The sequence below is a fragment of the Colobus angolensis genome, unplaced genomic scaffold (assembly GCF_000951035.1).
Source record: "Colobus angolensis palliatus isolate OR3802 unplaced genomic scaffold, Cang.pa_1.0 Scaffold64, whole genome shotgun sequence".
Classification (NCBI taxonomy): Eukaryota; Metazoa; Chordata; class Mammalia; order Primates; family Cercopithecidae; genus Colobus; species Colobus angolensis.
The window spans coordinates 2,529,746-2,541,413 of NW_012120043.1; the positions used below are offsets into that span (position 1 = coordinate 2,529,746).

The following is an 11,668-nucleotide window of genomic DNA, read 5'->3' on the forward strand; positions in this document are numbered from 1 at the left end:
GAACGAGGCACCCGGCGCATCTATATGACGTGCTGCTGCCGGGGCGGAGCCCGGTCGCATCACATGACGAAGCGTCCACTAGTGCTACAGAGTCGGAGGCTCACTAGAAAAAAACGGGCAGGGTCCCATGCATCGCCTGGGGCCTGTCTATACTCGCCAGTCACCTTTTCCTTGAGGGTGGAGGGGTTTTAGACATCCGCTTCATTGGGGACAGAGGCCCCGGCTCGAGCTTCCCCGCGCAGGAATAAACTCAAGAGGCAGAACCGAAAATCAAAATGTTTATTGGAGTGTTGTACAAAAAAGTTTCCAGTCATAAAATGTATATTACAAATCATTGGAAAAAAAAAAAAGAACAACACATTTGGCATGCATCTTCTTAAAAACCGAATCCGGAAATGAAAGTCCATGCCAGCTCCAAGGCTACAGCCCAGCTCTGTTTGCAGGTTGTGCTGTGACACTCGCTGGACGCAGGGCTTGGAAGACGCTGCAGGCGGCGACGCCCCAGGACCGAGTTCCTCCGATCTTTAACAAAGAACTGCCGCGTGCAGGCCTCAGACCAACCCCAGCCAAAGCCGCTGGCATGAGGACAGGTGCATGATCGGATTCTGGGTCAGCCCGCAGGCCTCCTGGGCTCAGCGGGGCAGGCTTCCGCGTTAACCTTGGGCTGTGCACCCCAGAACCCGCGTTGGTCCAGCAGCCGTGGGCCTCCCCCCAGGGCTGGGCGGCGTCTGATGCTTCGCAGGGAGGGCGCTAGGCTTGGAGTCACAGGGCATGGGCTTACAACAGAGGGATGGTTTCGCATCGTTCTAAGCGGCACACAGCTAAGCGTATTTGGGGACAAAATTGTTTCCCAGGCCATAAATAACTTTTAAAACTTTGATTTTCTTAGTGTTTCCAAAGACTCAATTCCCAATGAACCTCTAATCACCCACAGGCTGCACAGTCCACACCTCTCCCCACTCCCTTCAGCTAAGGGCACCCGCAGTCCTAGGACCACCCCCAGCTCCACCCAAGGCAAATGTAGGGTGTGGGGTTCTGTGGATCTGGGGCGTGCTGTGTTCAGGACAGGGCTGGGCAGCGTCTGGACACCAGGACCTGTGGGTTTGGGGGGGGACTTTGTCCCTGAGCCCAGCCTGTGAGGCTGTCAGCAAATTACAGACCAACTCCAGGAGACAGCTTTGCTCCCCCAGGCCCAAAACACACAGGATGTGGCTGAGACCACTGCATACTCCCCACAGGACAAGACTACCAAGACCCACCCCCAGAACACTCGCTGGCACGAAGCCTGGCCACTCGGGTCCAGGTGATTCCTGCCATGAAGGTGGGGAAGAGGACAGTCTGTCGCCAGCACTCCCACTTCCAGCGGCTGGCAGAGGGTATCCCTGGGGCGGGCAAAGCTCCCTACCAGCCGCCTGACTGGGAGCACAGCGTGGTAGCCTGTCGGGCCCCTCCAGGAGGAAATGCTTTGGTAAGACGCGCCCCCCTTGATCCACATGGGACAGGGACTTCTGAGAGCAAGGACAGCGAGTGGGGGCTACATGGAGCAGCGGGTGTTTCTGCTTTGTCGGCCGCTGGCTACTTCCCGGCCTGGGGCTGGGGCCCCCCATTCCTTCCTCCCACAGGCAAGTCCCCAGGGAGGCGGGATGCACAGTGACGGGGAGCAGTGCTGCCCTCACCCTGCAGTGAACGCCAAGGCCTGGAGACAGCGCGTGCCCATGGCTCAGTTTTGGTGTCTTTAAGACTCGAGCTGCACTTTCTGAAGGAGGCTTTGCTGTCGGAGTGACCCCCAGTCCCACACCACCCCGGGGAGGAGAGTCAGCCTGTCCTCAAGGCCCTGGCGTGAGCTCCTGACCTGCGTACTGACCAATGTAAAAAAATAAATATCCATTAAAAAAATAACTTCTGTGTATCTATGAGGGAGGGTGTAAACGGTGAGCTATTGCCAAAGGGGGTGCCAGGCGTTGGGAAGCTGGACTGAGGGGCCTGGGGGCGTCGTGATAGGAGTCAGGTGGCCTTGGCCTATCTGAGAAACATGGCTTCAGCGAGAACATCACAGATGAAAGCTACAGTATGGACAGATGCATGTGTATATCTAGGCGCAGGGCAGACGGAGCCGGAACCCGGGAGGGGCTCCGCAGCGCTCTCCTCCAGGGAGTCCACATGGTGGCGTTCCCTGCAGACAGCTGCACAGCCTCTGCCTCCGAGGCAGCCAGCTGTGTCCCCTCCCTGCTTATCGTGACAGGTCTTACAACGGGACTGTCCTCATTCCTCCTTCCCCGGGTCTTCCCCTCCCCTGCCCTGTTGGCCCTGCAGAGTCAGGAACTGACCTGAGGGAAAACTCCCCCAAATAAACTCAACGGTCCGAGAAACCCGGCCGGTGGGCTGGCAGAACGGGAATCTGGAAGCCCAGGCAGCAGAGCGAAAACCCGCCCTGGGGGCCACGCCATCCCCACGCGGGTCCACACCCGCTGCGTGGCTGCCTGAGGAGTTCCTGCTGTCAGAAGCTGGGCAGCCACAATGCAGGCTTGGCCCCCGGCCCCACCAGGTCGACGCCTGGATTCTGAATTTGGTTTTGCAGAAAGCCTTCAAAAAACCCACCACTGAATTCCTACGCAGTTTCCGCGCTCTGTCTGCATCAGGGCCGTCTCCTGTCCCCTCTCTAGCCTCGCCGGCCCTCCTCCCTCCAAGCCCAAGCATCTTCTAAACCTCGGGGTCCTGGCCCTGGGCTTCCAATTTGACCAAATGGTGAGATGGGGAGTGGGGTGCGATTGAAAAGTCTCCGGGGCAGCGGTGAAGTGGCAGCAAAGTGAGGCTGGAGGATACCCGCTGGGAGGGAAGGCTGGGGGAGACCCACCCACACGTTCTGGCAGTTTGCTTAGAAATTCTCTAGAAATGTATCAAGAACTAAAGAAAGCCAATGATATAAAAATAGTTTTCAGTGGCTCTGGGTAAAGAAAGGTGTGTGGATGAGGAGTGTGGGTTCACATCACGTAGCAGCCTCTCGAGGTGGTCCTCGGGTCCCCCTGCAGGAAGGAAGCAAGGAAGGACGACCATGATCAGGGCCAGCCTGGAGGCGGCCGGCAGGTAGACGGCTGCCCCCACTTCCCCACCAGGGAGGGGCTAAGTGACAGCAGTGTCTACTTCTAGAGCCTTCCATTCCACTTCCACTTCCCCATGAGCCCGCCTGTGAGGACACGTTGTTTTGGGTTCCAAAACAGTCACAGGAATCTTGCGATACGTGCATTTAACGCGGTGTAGCTTTGGCACCCACCTTCTCCCCAGAAGCCAATACTGAAGGGACCTGTGTCTTGGACTGAGGAAGCCTGGTTGACCAGAGAGCATCTGGGAGCTGTTCAACACCCACCTCTCAGGGGACCCCCTGGCCAGCTACCCTGAGGTCTGTGATGTCGCAAATCCACATGACGGGCACGACCCAGGCGGCAAGAACAGGCTGGCTTCACCCTGGACCACGGCAGCCAGATGGAGCTCCCGCCGGGGGTGCGGCAAGCACACGTGTGTGTGTGTGCAGGAGCTCACTCCGCCCCAGAGGCTGCCCCCCAGCCACAAGTGGGCACAGGAGTCCTACCTGTTGGTGGAAAAGATCCTCCTCGCCGAACTCCGCTTCCTCCTCCTCTTCCTCCCCATTCTCATTCTCGCGCACCACCGAGGACTGCTTCACAGTCCTCATGGCCACTTCCTGTGCGGGACAGGACACGGCAGCGCGTCCAGGGATCAGGCCCAGAGCTGCCGTGGCCGCCCCGAGGGTCCCCAGGCCCTGCCCAGGACTCTAGCTGACCACCCCCCAAGCTGGGCACCTACCTCGCCATCCGCGTTAACCAGGACGGTGCGGAAGCTCTCGCCGGTTCCCCAGCTGCTCTGGCCCTTCCACACCAGCGTCGAGGGGGGGCTGTGGGCCACCCCGGCACCAGCGGCCCACACCTGGGGACCCAGGAACAATAGCCCCGTCAGGGTCCCCTCTGGTTCCAGGGACGTGGGTCAGCCACTGGCTCCTACAGCACAGCCCCCTTCAATGCCCTTCCATGACCTGGGCATTCAGTCCTTCCAGGCCGACGCAGGCTTATTCAGGGCGATGGCCCCCAGGATACAGAAGAGACCAGGCTTTTCTTGGCAAGCAGGGCTGAGCTGGGATCTGACGCCCACCAGGCTCCACGGCCCATGCCCCGACTGTTACACTTCACGGGGACGCCTGCCAGCCCCAACGGCCTGGACTCAGACCCAGGGCACACAGCTCAGGCTCCAGGGAGGCCCAGTGGGGTGACGCCGGCACATGGAGGTTCTATGACTGCGGCAACTGCTCTTAGACGGTGCCTGGTGCCACCACCATCCCTACCCCCTACCGAGTCCTGCTCCTCCAGCCCCCTGGCCCCACCTCACATCCCATCCGTGGCCACCCACGCCCTCCTGCCCCACCACCTACCGTGACCATCTGGCCGGCGCGAAGGACGTACTTGGGCGTGAACTTGTAGGCGATCTCTTCCCCCTCCAAGATCTGCCTCTTAATTCTCCAGTTCCCCAGAGACTGATCCTGGAAGACACGGCGCACACTTGACCCTCAGCCACCAGGACTGGGACACCGTCCTGATCGCCCTGGCTGGCGGCCCCGTCACCCTGACCCTGGGTCACCCCCACCAGCTGGGTCACCCCGTTACCCCTGTGCCCCGGTCATTCCGGTCACCTTGTCCCCTGCCTCGCATCGGCCGGCGGCCCCGTCACCCTGACCCTGGTCACCCCCATCAGCTGGGTCAACCCGTTACCCCATCCCAGTCACTCCGGTCACCTTGTCAGAGTTGTTCTTGAGCTGCACAAACTTGCCCTCCAGGTCGATCTCCTCGATGCTGACACTGCCCGAGGCCGAGGCCTGCTGGGCCAGGTGGAAGCCGCCACCGCCACCCGTGCCCGTGCCCAGCACGCTTGGGCCGCTGCCCAAGGGCTCCTCCACCTCCAGCCTCTTCCGCTTACTGCGGCCCAGGCGCCCGGCGGCCAACGTGCTGCTGCCGCTGCTGCTCGAGGTGGCTCGTGAGACGGTGACGCGTGAGGATGGGCTTGGGGACAGCTTCAGCCTGTGGGGAAGGCAAGGAGGGCGGGACTGGTGGTGGCAGCCCCAGACAGCCCAGGGCACGCAGAGTGGCGGCCGCGGCCCAGCCCCACCTCCACCCCTGCCCAGCACTCCCAGCAGCCCCGTCTGGCCTCGCCTCCTACCCCGCCCCTCCTCCTCGCCCTCCCGAGCCTCCTGGCCTGCCGCACCTCTCCTCCTCGCCCTCCAGGAGCTTCCGGTAGGCGTTGATCTCCATGTCCAGGGCCAGCTTCACGTCCAGCAGCTCCTGATACTCGGCCAGCTGCTGCTGCATCACATCCCGCATCTCCGTCATCTCCTGCTCCTTGGCGTCCAGCATCTTCCGGAACTTGTCCCGCTCCCCGGCCATGGCCTCCTCCAGCTCCCGGATGCGATCCTCAGCGGCGCTGGCCTGCGGAGGGGGCAGGCGGCGAAGGTCAGGGCAGCCCCGGGGTCACAAGGCCCGGGTGATCCTGGGACTGCGGGAGACGGGCCCTCACCGCAGACTGGGGCAGAGACCAGGCCTGGGCATGGGGCGCACGGGACGGGAGGGAAAGGGCATCTCTGGGCGCCCCGAGGGCTCCATCCACTGCCAAGAGGCCAGAGCCCCGCGCCCCGCACATCCGGGACAGGGCCCAGAGGTCGGGCCAGGGGGACGGCGGGCGGTGGCGCTGTGCTCGTCACCTGCTTCTGGAGGCCGGAGAGCTGGTAGCTGAGGGACTCCAGGCGCATGCGGGCCTCCTTCAGCTCCTCGCGAGCCGCACTGGCCGCCTTGTCGTTCTGGTCGGAGCTCAGCTTGGCGCTGTCCAGCTGTGGGGTGATGGGCAGGTGAGCGCAGGCGCGGGGTGGGGGTCCCACCGGCCACCCCTGCCCAGCCGCCCGCCGGCCACACCTTGGCCTGGTAGGTCTGCTCCAGTTCCAGCTTGTAGAGCCGCACTTGCTCGTCGTGCTGGCTCCGCAGCTCCTCCAGCGCCTGCGCCATCTTGAAGTCATACTCCTGCTGCCGGCTGCTGTCCACCTCCACCAGGCGCCGCTCGTGCCGCCGCCGCGTCTCCCGCACCTCCTGCGGACCGAGGCTGCATGACCCTCCGGGCCCGCCTGGGCCCCAAGCACCAGGCGCAAGGGAGGGCTCCAAAATGCGCCAAGAGGAACCTCCAGGCAATTCCTGGCTCCTTGTGCACAAGTTACAAACCAATACACGTGCAGGTGCGAGGCGACCCAGGGGCCATCCACGCGCTAGAAGGTGACTCAGCCACGAAAAGGACTGAGGCTCTGACACCGCCAGGCATGAATGCACCTTGAGGACGTCACACTCAGCGAGAGAAGCCAGACACAAAAGGCCACCGTGTGTGATCCCATTTCCATGAAATGTCCAGGACAGGACCATCCACAGAGACAGGGAGAGGATGGGTGGGTACCGGGGCTGGGAGTGACTGCTGATGGGGGGGGTTTCTTTTTGGGTGATGGAATGTTCTAGAATTAGAGGTGGTGGTTGCACAACCCTGTGGAGATCCTGCCAATGCTGAACTGTACACTTTAAAAAGGTGGACTTAAAATAGCTGGGTGTTGTGGCAGGCGCCTGTAGTCCCAGCTACTCGGGAGGCTGAGACAAGAGAATCACTTGAACTTGGGAGGTTGCAGTGAGCCAAGTTCGCACCACTGCACTCCAACCTGAGCAACAGAGGGAGACCGTGTCTCTCAAAAAAAAAAAAAAAAAATGACTCTCTCATAAAAGTCATTATTGAAGAAAGCGGGCCAGGCGTGGTGGCTCACACCTGTAATCCCAGCACTTTGGGAGTCTGAGGTAGGCGGATCACCTGAGGTCAGGAGTTTCAGACCGGCCTGGCCAACACGGAGAAACCCCATCTCTACTAAAAATACAAAACAGCCAGGTGTGGTAGCGGGCGCCTGTAATCCCAGCTACTCTAGAGGCTGAAGGAAGAGAATTACTTGAACCCTGGAGGCAGAGGTTGCAGTGAGCTGAGATCACACCACTGCACTTCAGCCTGGGCGACAAAGCAAGACTCCATCTCAAAACAAACAAAAAACAAAACAAAGAAAGTGAATTACTGATGTTCCCACCTCAGGGCCCACATTACAGGGGGGCAGCAGACCCGGCCCTGACAGTGATGAGATGCCCGGGCCACAAGGCAGGGGAGCCACTGGGCAGTTGTCTCAACACAAGGCGGGGTCACACCAGGGCAGAGGCACCAACTGGGGCTCACATGGCTCTCAGGAAGGAAACGGCCCCTTCCTCCTCTTCCCAGCTCCCCCCACTCCGGGACAGAAACCATGTCACTTATCACCACGGGACTGGTTTATAAAAACAGCAGAGGCCGGGCGCGGTGGCTCACGCCTGTAATCCCAGCACTTTGGGAGGCCAACGCAGGTGGATCACAAGGTCAGGAGTTCAAGACCAGCTGACAAACATGGTGAAACCCCATCTCTACTAAAAATACAAAAATTAGCTGGGTGTGGTGATGCGCACCTATAATCCCAGCTACTCAGGAGGCTGAGAGGCAGGAGAATCGCTTGAACCCAGGAGGCAGAGGTTGCCGTGAGCTGAGATGGTGCCACCGTACTCCAGCCTGGGTGACAGAGCAAGACTCCGTCTCAATAAAAAAAAGAAAAAAAAATTAGCTGGGTGTGGTGGCGTGCACCTACAATCCCAGCTACTCTATAATCCCAGCTACTTGGGAGGCTGAGCCCAGCATGGGCAAAAGCAAGACTCCATCTCAAAACAAACAAAAAAACAGCAGAAACGCTACTGAAGGAAGTTGGCTACCTTCGCAGTCAGCGAGGCGGGTGGCCCGGCCAAGCAGAGCTCTGCGAGCTGTGCACCCACCTCCACGGCCGCCCTCCCAGGACTCTGCACCCTGTGGGCTGCCCAGGCCTGCGTCAGGCTCCCTACCACAGCTCCCTGTGAGGGCTCCGCGGGGGTCTCTTCCCAGCCCCTGCACAGCCTTCGTGGGTCTCTTCCCAGGTGCCCTGTGGGCTCTACCTGGGGCATGTTCCTGCGCCCCCGCGCAGAAGCCCTCATGAGTCTCTTCACGGGCTGTCTCACAGGTTCCTCCATAGACCCCCTCACAACTGCCCTGGCGGCCTCCCCTCTGGCTCCTGCGGGGGCCCTCGCGCGCTCTGGGCCTGGCCGGAGCGGGGCATGGCTCCTGAGCAGCCTGGACATCCCTCCACCAGCAGTCAGCAGCTCTCCCTGGGCAGTGAGTGTGGGCCCGGCCAGCCCCGGCATTCCACCCTGCACTGTGACATCACAGTTGGTTCTGAAGGACACAGGCCGACGACGCCTTCTCTCCCCACTCCCCTCTCTGAGCCCCTGGAGGCAGAGGCCCCAGGAAGGAGGCTGGGTGGGGAGCGCGGGCCCCACCGTCACTTTGGACAAGGAGGCCCTGTGGGAGGCTGGACAGTGGTCCCCAGAAGATGCACCTGACGCCTGCCTCACGGTCTAGCGGTTAGGATCCCAGGCAGCTGGGGTTCTGTTCTCAGGGTGGGAACACCAAGCTTTTAGAAAGGCAAGAAATCAAAATAGACCTTTCTTGACACTGAAGAGATGTGTTTTGGCTGGGCACGGTGACTCACGCCGGGAATCCCAGCACTTTGGGAGGCCGAGGCGGATGAATCACCTGAGGTCAGGAGTTCGAGACCAGCCTGGCCAAGCTGGGGAAACCCCATCTCTACTAAAAATACAAAAATTACCTGGGCGTGGTGGTGCACACCTGTAATCCAGCTACTTGGGAGGCTGAGGCAGGAGAATCGCTTGAACCTGGGAGGCAGAGGTTGCAGTGAGCCAAGATCGTGCCACCGCACTCCAGCCTGGGTGACAGAGCGAAACTCCGTCTCAAAAAAAAAAAAAAGAAAAAAAAAAAAGATGTGCCCACGTCCCCATCCCCAGCAGCTGTGAATAGACCTTATTTGGAAATGGGGTCTCTGCAGATGCCATTGGGTCCCTCTGGATGATCCAGGCAGGCCCAAGTCCAATGACAAGTGTCCTTGCAGGACAGAGTATGGACACAGAGGGGAGGCAGCGTGGGAAGACAGAGGCAGGCACTGGGGAGACGCAGTCGAAGCCAAGGACGCCCTGAGAGGCAGGAAGGAGCCTCCCTGGAGCCGTGGGAGGGACCCCGGCCACACGGTGCCCCCGGGCTTCCACCCTCCACAGCCGTGAGGGTGGACTTTGCGCTTCTGCTGTGCCAGGCTGGAGGCCAGGCTGCTTACTCACCTCCTCGAACACACTCTTCCGGAAGTCCAGCTCCTCCTGCAGGCTCTGGCAGCGGTTCTCCAGGTCCACACGCATCAGCGTCTCCTTCTCCAGCTGCTTTTTGGCCACTGCATGACCGTCCTCGGCCTGGCAGACACAGGACAGCGAGCTGGTGTGACAATGTGTCTGCTGAAAATGCCCTGCTGGGGCGTCCCGCGGCCCCTGGCACCTACCTTGGCCAGCTGGGCCCGCAGCTCGGCCACGTCACTCTCCAGGCTGCGCTTGTCGCTGAGGGCAGCTGCCAGCTCCACCTCGCTCCGGTGGAACAGGGACTCCAGGTCCTTCACACGGCCCTGGGCCACCGTGAGCTCTCCCTCCCTCTTCTTGGCGCTGAAAGTCAAGAGGGCAAGTGAGCGGGGAGGGGCAAGGTCCATGGGGCCACAGGGAGCACCTCAGGGGGCGTCAGGCAAGCCCAAAGACAAGGTCACCGGGGCTTCCGAGCCCCAGACCTTCCCGTCCCGCAGACGACGCAGCCGCACGCACCCAGGCAAAGGCACACGTGCCCTCATTATCTGCCCTGCACTGTCAGGAGGCCAGCAAGTGACAGGCACCAGTGCTTGGGACCACCCTGGAGGCGTGGGCTTTTCCAGCCTCTCCTGCCCGTTCTGGACCCAGGAGGACCACTTGGGGAGAAATTAATGCATCCTCTATTAATGTCACAAAGGAAGACCCTGGCCTTTGAAGAGTCGGCCTTGTTTGTAAACTTAAGCTGTCTGAAGCAGGCTTACCTGGTCTTCCACTAAACCAAATTAGCTCCAGCATTAGATATTTGAGATAGCAAATACTCAGGCTTTTTAAACACACAAATACTACCACTATGGATTTTAGGCTCTTAAACTTTTTTTTTTTAAAGAGACAGGGGTTCACTTGTTTGCACAGGCTGGTCTCGAACTCCTGGCCTCAAGGAATCCTCCTGTCTTAGCCTCCCAAAGTGCTGGGATTACAGGTGCGAGCCACCCCTCCCCGCAGGGAACTAACTATATCCTCCCAAGCAACAGTGAGGACACCCATGGTTTCTCAGCGTCACAACTGCTGACATTTGGGGTGGTCCTGGGCACTGCAGGGTGCTGAGCCCTGTCCCTGGCCTCCACCCACTTCAGACCAGGAGCCTCTCGCTGCCCAGTTTTGATAACCACAAATGTCCCAAGGAATCACCCAGTGACCCCTGGGGACAGAATCACCCCAGGATGGGGACAACTGGGTGTATCTGGAATAACACAGCAAAGGCTGCTGGCTGGACATTAAAAGAACATCCACATCCAGGAGGCTCAAGCCCGTGGCCAGAGGTCAGAAGTGACAGGGGCCTCTCCTACCCAGCAGAATACACTCCCGACTCTCCCTAGAGCCTTTCTTTTTTATTTTTGAGTTGGAGTTTAGCTCTTACTGCCCAGGCTGGAGTGCAATGGTGTGATCTCAGCTCACTGCAACCTCCGCCCCCCAGGTTCAAACGATTCTCCTGCCTCAGCCTCCCAAGTAGCTGGGATTACAGGCATGAGCCACCAGGCTCGGTTAATTTTATATTTTTAGTAGAGATGGGGTTTCTCCATGTTGGCCAGGCTGGTCTCGAACTCCTGACCTCAGGTGATCTACCCGCCTCGGCCTCCCAAAGTGCTGGGATTACAGGCGTGAGCCACCGTGCCCGGCCCCCCAGTGCCCTTCAAAAGACCACCTAGACATTTGCCCAAGAACTGAAAGTGACCACCTGTCTAACTGTATCTCCATCAACAACTGTATTTATCTATATTATCTATGTCCATATATATCAATCTACAGATAGCTTTATCTTTCTTTCTTTCTTTTTTATTTTTTTGAGATGGAGTTTCACTCTTGTTGCCCAGGCTGGAGTGCAATGGCACAATCTTGGCACACCCCAACCTCCGCCTCCTGGGTTCAAGTGATTCTCCTGCCTCAGCCTCCCAAGTAGCTGAGATTACAGGCATGCACCAGCACATCCAGCTAATTTTGTATTTTTAGTAGAGACAGGGTTTCTCCATGTTGGTCACGTTGGTCTTGAACTCCCGACCTCAGGTGATCCACCTGTCTTGGCCTCCCAAAGTGCTGGGATTACAGGCGTGAGCCACCACGCCCGGCCTTACAAATAGCTATTGCTCTGTCTATCACTGTCTATCCATCTATCCATCTACCCATCATCCATCCATCCATCCACTCATCCATCTCTCCATCCACCAATCATCCATTCATCTATCCATCCATCCATCCATCATCTACTCACTCATCCATCTATTCATCCATCATCTATCCATCATCTCCATCCATCCATCCATCATCTACCCACTCATCCATCTACTCATCCATCCATC

The 11,668-nt window shown here is 59.3% G+C and overlaps 1 protein-coding gene across 1 annotated transcript in view; it reads right to left on the reverse strand.

Annotated features, from left to right (window-relative positions):
• Positions 1-266: 266 nt before the first annotated feature.
• LMNB2 (lamin B2) overlaps positions 267-11,668 on the reverse strand; it is a 15,230-nt gene continuing 3,828 nt past the window's right edge. Inside the window, exons 2-11 of the mRNA XM_011964119.1 lie at positions 9,521-9,677; positions 9,309-9,434; positions 5,967-6,137; positions 5,759-5,884; positions 5,266-5,486; positions 4,799-5,081; positions 4,439-4,546; positions 3,820-3,939; positions 3,587-3,697; positions 267-3,023 (exon numbers count right to left, since the gene is read on the reverse strand). Coding sequence (XP_011819509.1) covers positions 2,982-3,023; positions 3,587-3,697; positions 3,820-3,939; positions 4,439-4,546; positions 4,799-5,081; positions 5,266-5,486; positions 5,759-5,884; positions 5,967-6,137; positions 9,309-9,434; positions 9,521-9,677 — 1,465 coding nt within the window. The 3' untranslated portion in view covers positions 267-2,981. The remainder of the gene's footprint in view (positions 3,024-3,586; positions 3,698-3,819; positions 3,940-4,438; positions 4,547-4,798; positions 5,082-5,265; positions 5,487-5,758; positions 5,885-5,966; positions 6,138-9,308; positions 9,435-9,520; positions 9,678-11,668) is intronic.